Genomic DNA, 15153 nt, shown 5'->3' on the forward strand with positions numbered 1-15153 from the left:
CCATCTCTCCACCGACATCATATAACCTCACGCATAAGCTTCAACTAACAGTTTATTTTGTTCCTATAGCAACCACTGACAGTTGCTATAAATAACCTATAGCTCCCACCTACATTCAGTTTAATAGCGGCAGGATTTTAGAAACTAACTGTAAAGCACGGGGTTACATTTTTCTGTCAAAACACAGTCTACGACGTTCCCTCGTCACATGAGGCGTCTGTGCAAAATATCGTGATTGTAAATGCGACGGTGCGGATTCCTTTAGCGGACACACACACACACACACACACACACACAGCTTTATATATTAGATAGACATAGGCCTAAATATAAATAAATATTATATATATGAACTCAGCACAAGTCAAACTTTAATTTTAAAGAAGGCGTGGTTTATCTAACTTTCTGTTCGGGTCACAGTTTTAGCTGACAATATCAAGCTTTTTTGCCGAAAAGATTTTGAAGAGGTTTTTTTTTTTTCAGACTTTGACGGATAAGTGCTATTTCTTCAGGATTCAGTTCAAAGAAGTAACATGCACTGTTTTCTACCAGGTATTTTTTAAAGCCTTGCCAGTAAAAAGAAGTTAAGAAAAAAAAAAACAACCATAAAGACAAGTAAAATCCTTTCCCCAAAGAAAAGAATTCTGTAATAAACAGAAATCTTTTCAGGCAGCTACGACCTGGAACCTGCCTAAAAAAATAATAGGGTTATGTGCATACAACATCTTTTTCAAACTACCTCCTGGGACCTGCCTGAAAAAGCACACCGAATCTGGGGCAAAAAAATGAACATAGTGCACAGCAATGTACAGGTAGTCCTCGACTTACGACGTTGATCCGTTCTTACGCGGCGTCGCAAGCCGAATTTCGACGTAAGTCGGATCATACGTTCATACAGTACTGTACCATAATAACAGTACAGTATCATATCGCCTTATGATATCCACTTTCACCTCCATGGTGATGGCCTTCCTTTTCTTTGATGCACTGGTATCAGATGAGTCTGGCTTACGTTTGGGAGCCATAATGAAGGGTGTTATGGCGTGCTGAAGACTCGTTTTCCTCTGTACGGCACTGGACTCTATTCTTCCGCTGCTGCACGTAGTTGCACGTAAAGCGTCGTATAAAGCGTCGTAACCACGAAACGACGTAACTCGAGACCGCCGTAACCCGAGGACTACCTGTAATAATTACATTGCTGTGCACAAGTTCAGTCTTTTCTGTCTGCTTTTAGCAGTGTCAGGGATCAGAAACCTTGAAGCAGTTAAAAGAAGTGGCCTGTTCATTCTTTGGGTGGATTCCTAGGGGAAGTGGATTGCCATTGGAATGGAAAGGATCCTGTGCAGTGAGCGGCTGCTACACCCTGGCTGTAAAATTGTGCAGGCAGTATCCAGGAAAGAAGCTGGCAGTGGAACCGCAGGAGACCCTGTTTCGAAGAAAAAAAAAAAAAGGAAGAAGACGACTACTGCTAGCACAGAAAAACTCAGCTTAATACCCTACAATCATCAGTCCACAAACTACTAGCAACATTGCACAGTTTTTACTCAAGACACTCAAAAAATGGCATCCTTAAAAGCCAGCTTCTTGTGATACATTAAAAAAAAAAAAAGCAAAAAAGGAAAGAACCTACACCTGTGTCCTACAATAAACTGAAGAAAAGCATTATATGGGGAGTACTCCAAAACATACCCTTTTCTTGCTCAAGTCACTGGGGGAAATACACAATGTGGAAAGACCCGAGGGCGGGAAAGGCCAGAAAGAACCAAACAAGGTTGCACAATTCAAAGCAGCAAGTCAAGACCCTGCTCTAAGAAAAAGGTCTGATAATGTGAATTTGTGCACCTTGCACAACTCCATAAAATGCAGAGACAACAATGTAGCACAGCCCTCTGTGAAAGCGTTTATGGAATGAGCTATAAACCAGAATCGAGGTTGCCTAGCCTTGACCTGCTGCACGTTATTAAAGCAAGAGACCTTGCAATCACTTAGGGTATGTGCGCACTAGGCGTTTTTTTCACGCTGCGTTTTTATGTGCGTTTTTGTCTAAAAAACGCACCCGCGGCTAAAAAAACGCGGCAAAAACGCATGCGTTTGACGCGATTTGGTGCGTTTTTTGCTGCGTTTTTGCTCACTGCGTTTTTAATCAGTGCACAATGCCATTAAAGATTGTTGATGAAAAAAAAAAAAAAAAAAAGGTCTGATGTCATTTCCTTCTTCAAAATGTTCATTGTATGCAGGAGAGCAGACAGCAGCTGCAGAACTACAAGTCTCAGCATCCTCCATTCACTAGTGTATGCAGGAGAGCAGACAGCAGCTGTAGAACTACAAGTCTCAGCATCCTCCATTCACTAGTGAATGCAGGAGAGCAGGCAGCAGCTGCAGAACTACAAGTCTCAGCATCCTCCATTCACTAGTGTATGCAGGAGAGCAGACAGCAGCTGCAGAACTACAAGTCTCAGCATCCTCCATTCACTAGTGTATGCAGGAGAGCAGGCAGCAGCTGCAGAACTACAAGGCTCAGCAGCCTCCATCCAGGACTGTATGCAGTTTTTTGCCCAAAAAGAAAAAAAAAATGACATGGGCTTCGCCATATTTTTCTATGCTAGCCGGGTACAGCAGGCAGATACGGGCTGCCCCCAACCCCCAGCTGCCTATTTGTACCCGGCTGGGAACCAAAAATATAGAGAAGCCCTTTTTTTTTTTAATTATTTCATGAAATAATTAAAAAAAAAAAAATGACGTGGGCTTCGCCTAATTTTTGAGTCCAGCCGGGTACAACTAGGCAGCTGGGGATTGGAATCCACAGTGCAGGGTGCCCATGCTTTCTGGGCACCCCCACTGCGAATTGCAGTCCGCAGCCACCGCAGAAAATGGCGCTTTCATAGAAGCGCCATCTTCTGGCGCTGTATCCAACTCTTCTAGCTGCCCTGATGCCGGGTGGCTAGCTAGGTAATAATGGAGTTAGGGCTAGCTGTATATTATCAGCTAGCCCTAAGCCCGAAATTCATGGTGTCACGCCAATATTAGACATGGCCACCATGAATTTCTAGTAATGATAAAAAAAAAAACACAACACACAGAAAAATATTTTTATTAGAAATAAAACACAACACAATTAGTGACTCCATCTTTATTGAAATTAACCCCCCTCCGCAGTAATCCTGGGTCAAGGGTCCCGCGCCGTCCAATCCGGATCCAATATCATCTGATCGGTTTGCTGGAAGGCAAAGCGATCAGATGATGTGTCAGGTTCAAGTGCCTGAATCCCATCACACATCAGCTGATTGTATAAAAGCCGATTATACAATCAGCTGATGCATCAGTAGAAAAAAAAAAAATAATAATACTCACTTATGTGCTGTGGTGATTACCGGCAGCTCCTGGAGCGATCGATTGGACAGGAGTCTGATCCTGTATGATCGCTGCAGCAGCTGCCGGTAATCAGCTGATGAAGTCCCCTGACAGCAGGATCAGCTGATAGCCGGCCGGGCGCGAAGAAGCCGGCGAGACTACGATCAGCTGATGCGTCAGGTGACTGCATCAGGTGATCCCTCGCCAGGTCCTGCAAGCAAGGTCCTGCCGGCCGGGGAGACTGCACACAGCCAGAGCGGCGGTACCGGGAGGAGATGGGAGCGGGCATTGCACCGGACCCTGCAGACAGGTGAGTATATATGACATTTTTTTATTTTTCTACTGTTCACTTTGGTTTTCGCCGCTGCCTCCACCTCCCGCCCAGACACGGCGCCGCACGGAGCTGACATGCACAGGACGGGAGGTGGAAGCAGCGGTGCCGGTACCGGGAGGATTCCTGCTTCTGTGTTTACCAACAGAAGGAATCCTCTTCCTGTACACGTCACTGTAGTGCCCACCCCTTGCGTGTATAGCTGCGTTTTTAGTCATAGAAACGCGGCTATATGCGTTTTTCATTGCGTTTTTAACATCTCATTGAATTCAATGAGTGAAAAACGCAGAAATAATTGACATGCTGCGTTTTTGTGGTCACCACAAAAACGCAGCTAAAAAAAAACGCTGTGTGGGGACAGCACTTATGAAAACCCATTGACATTGCTGGGGAAGCAATGTCACTGCGTTTTCAGCACAAAAACGCGGTAAAAAACGCCGCTAAAAACGCGGCAAAAACGCCTAGTGCGCACATAGCCTTAGAGTGGTGCTTGGAGAAGACGGCCGGCGGTGGTGGAAGTACCAACTTGTATCAGGCAATAGTCTCCGTATGGAATTTCTAACTATATTTTTACTGAAACACTAGTGCACTTCAGAGGAAAATATGCCTGGCTGTAACTGTGCAGGCAGCTCTGATTCATTCTACCCACGATTTGGCCACAATCATTCTGCTGTCAGAATCTATTTTAATAATCTCCTTGACAAAAATGCCCTCATCACCATCAGAGACAGGCATATTTCCTTTCAAAAAGGAAAAGCAAGCAGGCCCTGAACGCATGTATTACCAGCAAACAGTCCACATCACCAATACAACAGCACACTTAGGGTTCATTCACAAGTCAGTTTTTCACGTATGAGTGCTATTAGTTTTTTCACATATAGCACTTGGACCTATGACAGTCTACAAGGCTGTGCACAGTGATTTGTGCACAATCACACAAACAGGTCTGATATTGATCCGAGTGTTGGATTAAACTCAGCAATTAAAGTCTACAGGTCCATGAAAACATCGCACATGCCATCCAGGTACTGTTTTCACTTTTTTTTATAAGGGAAAAACACTGATTAAACTCTGATCAAACAGATGAAAATCACTGATAAAACTCAGACAATTTTATTTGACTGAGCCCTAATTCATATGCTTTACATGCTACTGGGTGCCAAAGAAGGAGTCCATATTGGGGAGACTAAGGGGTACTTTGCACGTTGCGACATCGCTACTGCGATATCGTCAGGGTCAAATCGAAAGTGACACACATCCGGCGCCAGTAACGACGTCGCAACATGTAAAGCCTGGATGCGCCGTTAAACGATCGCAAAAGCGTCGAAAATCGGTGATCTGTGTCGTGTCGGACAATTCCATAATGTCGCACCAATAGGAGATACGATGTTGTTCCTCGATCCTGCGGCAGCTTACATCGCTGTGTGTGAAGCCGCAGGAGCGAGGAACATCTCCTACCTGCCTCCACCGGCTATGCGGAAGGAAGAAGGTGGGCTGGATGTTTACGTCCCACTCATCTCCGCCCCTCCGCTTCTATTGGTCGCCTGCTGTGTGACGTCGTTGTGATGCCGCACGACCCGCCCCCTTTGGAAGGAGGCGGGTCACCGGCGAGAGCAACGTCACAGTGCGTGTGAAGCTGCCGTAGCGATAATGTTCGCTACGGCAGCTATCACAAGATATCGTATGTGCGACGGGGGCGGGTACTATTGCGCTCGGCATCGCTATCATCGGCCTGTGATGTCGCAGCGTGCAAAGTGTCGCGGGCGGAGGGAACGCGCTCGCCATGCTCGGGTCCGGGGCTCCTGCTGCTGCTGCTTGGTGGCTCGAGCGGTGGGCCGGACCCGGGGACTCGAGCAGCGCTCCTCACCCGTGAGTGAAAAGGGATAATTGGTTTGGGGAGATAGTTCGTGACGCCACCCACAGGACGTGGTGATGTAGGCACCACCGCTGCTGGTGACGGGGATCCCGGGAGAGATGGTAGGGAGCAGCTAGGATGTTGTCCCCTCCGTGGGTAGGGGTCGGTGCTCCCGGGGCCCGGTGATGTAATGGGGAGGCTGGATGGCTGGGATGCAGGGACAGCGCAGCGCGGCGCGGTGCCAGGCGGAGTGTACTCACTCAGACAGAAAGTCACAAAGTCTCTGGTAAATCAAACGGCGGGATGGACGGGTCCCACAGCCGGCTGCAGTGTTGTTGTGCTCTCCCCGGACGGCTGATGGTGGCTGTCTTTCCCTGCACCTGTGTAGACTGTGTTGACTCCGATGGTTTCCCAACGGTAGTCCGCTCCCCGGCGTATAGGTAGCGTAAAAGCCCTTTTGCCCGCAGGCGCTGGCCCTTGGATCTCTAGCCTGCGGCGGTGGCTGTATATCCTCACGGTGTGGACTGTTGCCTTCTGTCGGGACTTGGTTGTTAGGAAACCCCTGGGGTTCCTGTCACACTCGGATTTGACCGTTGTCGGCGGCTCCAAGCCTAGTCGGGGTCCGATGGCCCTGCCTGTGTGCTTAACTTCACTCCGCTCCCCGGTTCGGTACCGGTGGGCCACCGCCCAACCCCGGTCCTACGGTTCCGCAGAGATCCGTTAACTACTGCAGACGGCCACCACCGTCTGCCGACCTTGCTGTCAGTGCCTGGGCTCCCACCCAGACACTTGCAGTTTGTGACCTCTCACTTTCACCTCCTGAACTGATCTACTGCTTTTCCCGCCTTCAGGCCTGTGAACTCCTCAGTGGGTGGGGCCAACCGCCTGGCTCCGCCCCACCTGGTGTGGACATCAGACCCTGGAGGGAGGCAACAAGGGTTTTTGTCTGACTGTTGTAACTGCCTAGGGTGGGGGTGTGTATGTTGTTATGTCTGTGACTACCTGGCTAGTCCAGGGCGTCACACACAGTACCCCTAAGGCGAAACTACAATCAGTGATGAATTTACACAGACCGACCCTGGATGTGCTGTTGGAAGACAACACTGGATACAGTAGGAGAGACCTAAAAGTCTTAACAGAAACTGAACTATTCAGACCGTCATATGGGGGAAAAATAATCATACTGCTACTGTAGATTTCAGCAATTGTTGTTTAAGAGAAAAGGTTTTCTTCTACATGTAAATATGGGAACTTCAATGCAACCTTGGAGTGGCCAATTGCTCCATCAACTTTCTGCCATGCCCCATCAATTACAATACATGCTATTTGCCACACACAGGAATACATCGCATTGGTGGCTGATGCTGACAGGACAGGGATAAGAACACAGACATAGCGTCAGCGTACGTGCGCTCTTATTTCTCTTTCCTGTGTATAATGGCTGCATGTTGCTGGGTGATCCTGTGTAGTGAGCGGCTGCTACTCCCAGGAAAGGAAGATGACAGCTTAGGCTAATTTCACACATCAGTTTTTTTCCATCAGGCACAATCCGGAAAAAAACGTGTAAAACGGATCCGGGCGCCAGATCCGTTTTATCCCTATTGATTTGTATTAGCACCAGATTGTGCCTGATGGCCTTGCGTTGCATCCGGCTTTTGCCGGATCCGTCATAATTGCCTAAAGCGGCGGCCGGAGGGAACGTATCTTATAACGTTTATTTGTCCAGCAAAAAAACCGCATCGGGCCGGATCCGGCGCGATATGGCGTGTTTTACAATGGAAGCCTATGGACGCTGGATCCGGCGTAATGCGGTAAAAAACGGATGCGGCCGCCGGATCCTTTTTTTGTAAACTGAGCATGCTCCAATGTATTGAAAAAAAACGGATCCAGCAAAAAAAACGGACGAAAAGGATGCAAAAACGGATGCACCGGATCCGTTTTTTGACGGATCAGGTATATTGGAACTGTCAAAAAAAAGGATCAGGCACATCGGTTTTTGCATATTCTGCGCCGGATCCGTTGCATCAGGCACACGCCGGATTGTGCCTGATGCCAAAAACTGATGTGTGAAATTAGCCTTAGTCTACTTTCACACATCCGGTTTGAGCACTGCGGCTCAATCCGACTGTGAAACCTATGCAACGGATGCGGCGAAAACACCGCATCCTTTGCATAAGTTTTTACATGCGGCCGGTCCGTTTTTTTCCGGTTGCGACACGCTACTGAGCATGCGCAGTGGAAGAAACCGCATGCGGCGGCCGGATGCGTTTTTTCCGCATCGCGCCGCATCCGGCGTCCATAGGCATGCATTGAAAATGCGCCGCAGCGGCCGGATGCGGCGCGATGCGTTTTTTTTTTGCCGGAACAAAAAACGTTGCAGGCAACGTTCCATCCGGCCGCGTCATCGGCTAAATCTGCCGCATGCGGCAAAAACCGGACCGAACGCAAGCCCATGCGGCACAATACGGCACTAATGTAAGTCTATGCAAAAAAAACCGCAACCGGCGGCAAAAAAAGAACGGTTGCGGTTTTTCTGCAGAGTGCCGTATTGTGCCGCAGAGCAAAAACCGGATGTGTGAAAGTAGCCTTAGTGACAGTGTGTGATCACTCACTCCTCTCAGCATCTGTAATCGGCTCCTGCAATACACAGGAGAAGGATAAGAACCTGGTCCCTGCACACACTTAGGCTGCTTTCACACATCAGTTTTTTGGCATCAGGCACGATCCGGCGAAAAAACTGATGTGACGGATCCGGCGACAAAACGGATCAGTTGCATCAGTTTTTTTTCCATCAGTTCCTTCAGTTTGACAGATCCGGTGTGATACTGAGCATGTCAGTTCAAAAAAACGGATCCGGTAGCCGGATCCGTATGTTGCCGCATTATGCCGTCCATAGGCTTCCATTATAAAACATGCCGTACGGCGCCGGATCCGGCGCAATCTGTTTTTTTTTGCCGGACACAAAAACGTTCACTTCAACGTTTCATCCAGCCGCCGGACAAGTAAATTTTGAAACGGATGAAACGCAAGGCCATCCGGCACAATCCGGCGCTAATGAAAGTCTATGGGGGAAACAACGGATCCAGCGGCAACAGTCGCCGGATCCGTTTTTTTCATATTTTTGCCGAATTGTGCCTGTTGGCAAAAAACTGATGTGTGAAAGCAGCCTAAAGGCTACTTTACACACTGCGATATCGGTCCCGATATCGCTAGTGTGGGTACCCGCCCCCATCTGTTGCGCGACACGGGCAAATCGCTGCCCGTGCCGCACAACATCGCCCACAGCCGTCACACATACTTACCTGTCCGGCGACGTCGCTGTGACCGGCGAACCGCCTCCTTTCTAAGGGGGCGGTCCGTGCGGCGTCACAGCGACGTCACTGAAACGTCACTGAACCGCCGCCCAATAGCAGCGGAGGGGCGGAGATGAGCGGGACGTAACATCCCGCCCACCTCCTTCCTTCCGCATAGCGGCCGGGAGGCAGGTAAGGGGAGCTTCCTCGTTCCTGCGGCGTCACACGCAGCGATGTGTGCTGCCGCAGGAACGAGGAACAACCTCGTTACTGCTGCAGTAACGAGATTTGAGAATGGACCCCCGTGTCGCCGATTAGCGATTTTGCACGTTTTTGCAACGATGCAAAATCGCTTATCGATGTCACACGCAACGGCATCGCTAATGCGGCCGGATGTGCGTCACGAATTCCGTGACCCCAACGACTCCGCATTAGCGATGTCGTAGCGTGTAAAGCCCGCTTAACACGGTGTATACAGGCGCTTAACCGTAATATGTGTTTATTCTCTAACAACACATTTACTAGAATCTACTGTATCAATATGATTTTAATAGCAACTAGGTCTTGTATATGAAGGTCTAAATAGATCAATTTCAGTTTTAGGGGTAGCAGACTCCCTTTAATACAGAAAAGGAATTTTAAAATTGATAGGCTATGTGCGCACGTTGCGTAATTACATGCAGTTACGCTGCACTTTGTAGCGCAGCGTAACTGCATGCGTCCTGCGTCCCCTGCATAATCTATGGAGATTGTGCAGGGGCCGTGCGCACGTGGCGTTTTAGAGTGCAGCGCTTCGGCTGCTGCCCGAAGCGCGTGTTCTAAGAAGTGACATGTCACTTCTTCCGTGCGCTTTGCCGGCAGTCCCCGCTCTGTCTATGGCAGGAGCTGCAGGCAGAGCGCATGGAATCGGCTTTTTTTTTTCACTACGGACATTTTCTGCAGCGATTTGAAGCGCACGTGTGCTCTTCAGATCGCTGCAGAAATTTCTGCAGGGCTAGTACGCAACGTGCGCACATAGCCTAACACATGTATTTATGACCCATTACATGGACAGAATTCACACCTGTAAACCCCAGAAGACTGAAGCCAGATTTCTGAACTTCTAGGCTTTTACCCTTATTGCTTTTCCATCTATAGCAAAATCCTGAGTTTTATGGTGTTGTCTTCTCTTATTAATTTATCACCACAATTACAATGTCTTAGTGTAAGATCTCTCAAATGTAATAGTAGTCAATTAAGAGTAAACTCCCTGGATGAAGAGACCTCGATACTCAGAGCGCTTGTAAATCCATTTCTGATTAGCCAATAAAGACGGCACTCCTACAATACGTTTCTCTTTTACAACACTCAAGTATTTACCATCACAAGCGGTGCTGTATGAAGTGACATGACATTTTTCCACTAGAATTCTTATTAGCCATCAGGAAGGGCCATTTTATAATAAAGCTGAAGAACAGCTAATGCTACCAGTGCGCCCATAACTGCAACAAAAAGAGTTAAAAAGTTCACATACCGCATTTGCAATGCAAGGCTTTCTTGATAACTAGATAAGCCCATGTCAGAAATGGTGTCCGAGGATATAGACGCTGGGGAAGAAGATCGCTCCTTGTCTTCTAGAAGGTCAACTTTAACCATAGAGCTAACTTCATCTTCAGAGTTGTCCTCCGATACAGAGCCAATAATGAAGCGGGAATGGTTATTCAAATCCAACACTTTCAAGTTTGGTGGTGTAGATTCTTCCATTTTTCTAGGTCAGCTTAAAAAAGGAATAAACAACATGAGGGACATTTTAAATTAAAGAAGTTCTCCCAGCATTTATTTTTCCAAATCGTCTCCAAATATATATGTGACGCAGTCTAAGTTTATTAAAAAAAAAAAACAACTTTCTGATGGCAGTTTTACATGGTTTCCACCATTGCGCTGGTCCTCTTCTGGACCACGTAACTTCAGATCAGACTAGCTGGCTCCCACTAAAAGCTGTGTGAGCCGGCTCATCTGAGGAGCAGTCAGAAGAGGACTGGAGTGATTCTGGAAGTCAGACAAAATGACAATCTCAGTATTTTAATACGCTCATGCTACAATACATTTTTGTAAAGGAATAGTTAAAAAATAGCTTGGAGAACTACATTATCTTAAATAGTGCAAGAGATCCAGACATTTTACATTAACAGTGAATGTCCCTTTTGAGCTTGGTGTACATCTTAAAAACAAACAAACAAAAAAAAAACAGAACAAAACACAACAAAAACAAAACAACACATTGTATTTCTCAAAGCAGAATATCAGGATCAATGTGGCACCCATGTGGTCTGGATGCCATAGCAGTGTTGCCCTCCCCAAAAGGGTTAATGCTGAGCCTGGAGGTAGTTGGCCAGTAAGTACCATCATTCAACACAGTTTCTCCCCCGGCCCAGCAGAGGGAGCTCTAAACCTGGGAGTTCAAGGGAGATCCCTTAAGCGCTGACCTGGGGGAGGAGTCAGACAGTCTGTGAGGAGAGTGAGGAAAGAACTCAAGTAGTGTGGTGTGTGAGCTGGGCGCTGAGCCGGACCGCTCAGCCCAGGAAAACACCGCCTACAGTGAGGCAAAGAGGAGAGGGACACCGGGGAGTGGAGCGCAGCCAGCTCACCCCGACGTCATCGCTGGCAAATCGAATACTGGAGTTCGGGGCAAATTGAATCCTCGAGTACCGGTGGTCGCATCCGGAGGACAAGAGGACGTCAGGTCTCCTGAGCACCCCACACCTGGAGGCACAGCTGTAAAGCCAGGACTTGGAGCCAGAATTAGGAGAGCGGCACCTGTGACAGTCCATGCAGCCTGCCATACGGGAGAGGTAATAGATTACCTCGGAGAACGACAGAATGGGTCTCAGCATCGCTGAAGCAGCGGGACCCTGTTTACACAGACAGAGCGTAGGGATCATGCCTCATTACTCACCTGGCCAGTGTGCGTTCCCTGACCGTTTCCAGGCTACCGGATCGCCATTACCATCTGTAACAGGCTCCCTGGAGGTCACCAGTTGGGGACAAGTAAGGGAGAAGGTAAAAGAAATCATTGTCTGTGTCTGTTCCTTTCCACTGCCCTGTCAGACCTGCACCTCATCAACATCCACCATAGACTTTATAAACGGTTGCCCCGGGGTACCCGCTCCACCTGTGGGGAGCAAGAAACACCTCAACTGCCATAACAGCAGCATCGGAGGTCCCATCCAGCAGCTGCGGCTCCAAAGCTGCAATCCACAGGTGGCGTCACGAATCTTATATAAACTTTATTACCATCGTCCCCAATATCACCACATTAATTGACTCCACCAGGGTCACGGAGTTGGGCCCCGCCACCACTGACTACCCCGGACTAGTCCGGCCCGACACAGAGTCACCTAAGGCCCTGGGGCGGGCGAGTCACTTTGGCGTCACGAACAGGATCATTGTGCCCGGTACCACCGGGTACTGTGTGCCTCAGAACTGTATTTAATAGACTGTGTTTTACTGTTGGTGGAAACTGACGCCGCCATTAAAACTGCTGGACGCAAGAAGAAAGGGGGCGTTCCAGAAAAAGAGCGCGAAGAAAGCCCGCCATCAGAGCGATGGTTAGTTAACTCTGCGCTACCCGGAAGAGAGACCCGGAAGAGAAATGCGGAGCCTGGTAAGATCCACTAAGGGGGGGGGGGGGGGAGAAAATGTCCAGCCCAGGTGGAGATGAGGGTGCCGCTACAGCTCCAGCTGCAGTGCCCATGATGCCGCTCACAATGCCATACCTCCCGGGAGCGGCCTGGTTACCACGATACTCAGGGGAGTCGCATGCCCTGAGCGACTTTAAAGAGAGACTGAAAAGGCTATTTGACGTATACCCCATGAGTGAAAGCCAGAGAATGGGCATAATAATAGGACAGTTAACTGGCACAGCCCAGCGTGAAGTAAAGTCCTGGCCCAACACTGAGAAAAGGGACAGTAACACATATACTGGCCAGGTTAAAGGACACTTTTGACACCCGCACTGCAGCAGAAATTAAAGTGAAATTCTTTGCGTGCAAACAAAGGGCACAAGACAGTATACGGAACTATGCCCAAAGCCTGCTTTACACGGGACGACCGATTGTGCGATTTCACAATCGATCGTACCCGCCCCCGTCGTTTTTGCATCACGGGCAAAGCGCACAAACTCGTTTAACCCCCGTCGCACGCACTTACCTTCCAGACGACCTCGCTGTGGGCGACGAAGTCCAAGTGGGAGGGACGTTCGGAATCACAGCGACGTCACACGGCAGGCGGCCAATAGAAGCGGAGATGCGGAGATAAGCGGGATGTTAACATCCCGCCCACCTCCTTCCTTCCATTAAGCCGGCGGGTGGTACGCTGTGTTCATCGTTCCCGTGGTGTCACACGGAGCAACGTGTGATGCCACGGAAACGATGAACAACCTGCACCCATGAAAATAAACGAGATTATGAAAGTTAACGACAAGTACTCACGATTTGTGAGCGATACTGCGTCGCTCAGAGGTGTCACACGAGACGACGTCGGGCGCTATGCCGGATGTGCGTCACGAAAACCGTGACCCCGACAACATATCGCACAATTTATTGTCTCGTGTAAAGCCCGCATTAGGCCGGCTTCACACTTGCGATTAACTTGCACGAGTGCTATGCGAGAAATCTCGCATTGCACTCGGACAAATGTTAATCAATGAGGCAGCTCCCATCTGCTGTTTTTTACTCACTCCAAATCGGACTGAGAAAAAAAAAAAATCGCAGCATGCTGCGTTTTGGTGAGTTTCTAGCGCGAGTCTCTTAAATGCAAGTCTATGGGTGTGTGAAAAAAACGTATATCACATGGACGGCACATACACCATCCTAGTGACATCCGTTTTTCTCAATAGGTTTCTAGCAAGTAGCAGAGAACACTGTAAATGCTCCTGTACATAAGAGTACATAAATAGCAGCTGCTGAGGGTAAAAACTGATTTCATCAGCGTGCTGTCAGTGTGCAATGTTAGAAGAAATCGTCCGACTTTCTAGCATGAGACTCGGTCCGATTTTACACTCGCAAGTGTGATTCCAGCCTTAAACTTACAAGAGGCACTGAGAGCAGTTAAACAGGTGGATCTAAAAGTCTGCGTGATGAAGACAAACTACTGACTGAGCAAGTTTATAGAAGGGCTCCTGTCAGACGCTCACAGAACACAGCTGCGTATTATGGTCCTGCAGAACCCTGCCCTGGACTTTGCAAAGTTTAAGGACCAGGCCATTTGGGTGCTGAGAGAATCTACACCAAATGACACAGTCCCCCTCAGGCATCTTGCCATCACATACTCTGAGGTGGTGGCCGCAACCCGAGCAACTGCAGGGCAGAGGCGCAGACCCTGGATAATGACCCTTCTGCAGACCTCAGACATCAGGTCCAAGAACTGACCAAGAGGGTGGCTGCCCTCACAAAAACAGTGCAGTCTCTACAGGTGACCCCATCGCATGCAAGCATCGAGTTGGCATCCAGTCCAGATGACGTCCCGTGGATGCGGCAAAGGAAGATCCCACCAACCCGAGGAAAAGACACGGACCGTTACTATTCAACAGGACAACCGATTTGCTGCCGCTGTAACCAGGCGGGGTACTACGCAAGGTGCTGTCCTTTAAACGGGCAGAACCTGGGGCCAGGAGCCAACCAACGGGCAGAACCTAGGGCAAGGAGCCAACCCCCAGGTGTAAGGAAACCCGGCTCGCCTTCCTGGCACAACAAGTATGTGTGAGGACGACCGGTCCTTCCTATTGTGCTGGATGGGATTCCTATGACCGCCCTCTTGGGTACAGGGTCCCAGGTAACGACCATCTCTTATATACTGTACAAAAGATACTGGGCTGATTCAGACATCACCCGAGGCCCAGATGATGACTTGACTATAGTAGAAATGGCCAGCCCTTGCCTCAAATCGGGTACAAGGAGGTAACCATTAAAATGGGGCGGGTAGAATTGTCATCTCAAGGAATGATAATTGTGGACATTGATCGCAAAGAATCTAACCCAATGTTAACGATCGGTACAAATGTTATAGAAAATTGTCTTGCCGAGGTGATAATCTTGTTGCAACAGGTGGCTGAAACTGCTAGCTCCAGGCAGCCACATGTCCTACAGAGGGAGATCAGAGCTCTGATGAGGAGGCAGCAGGTAGAGCAGGAAGGAGGTGAAGTTGGCAGTGTGAGGGTAAGTGACCCCTTCCCCTTTGTAATGCTCCCAAGAAGTGGGATGTTGATATGGTGTCGGGCAGCAATAGGCCTCAAGGGTCAAGATTACCAGGCCTTGGTAGAACCTGTGTATTCAGACAGTAGGCCC

General features: G+C 48.8%; 1 protein-coding gene across 1 annotated transcript in view; it reads right to left on the reverse strand.

Annotated features, from left to right (window-relative positions):
• Nucleotides 1-15153, reverse strand: part of ACACA (acetyl-CoA carboxylase alpha) — a 776656-nt gene that overhangs the window by 746676 nt on the left and 14827 nt on the right. Inside the window, exon 2 of the mRNA XM_075335853.1 lies at nucleotides 10344-10586. Within this exon, the coding sequence (XP_075191968.1) occupies nucleotides 10344-10573 (230 nt within the window). The 5' untranslated portion in view covers nucleotides 10574-10586. The remainder of the gene's footprint in view (nucleotides 1-10343; nucleotides 10587-15153) is intronic.

The sequence above is a fragment of the Anomaloglossus baeobatrachus genome, chromosome 2 (genome assembly GCF_048569485.1).
Source record: "Anomaloglossus baeobatrachus isolate aAnoBae1 chromosome 2, aAnoBae1.hap1, whole genome shotgun sequence".
Taxonomy (NCBI): Eukaryota; Metazoa; Chordata; class Amphibia; order Anura; family Aromobatidae; genus Anomaloglossus; species Anomaloglossus baeobatrachus.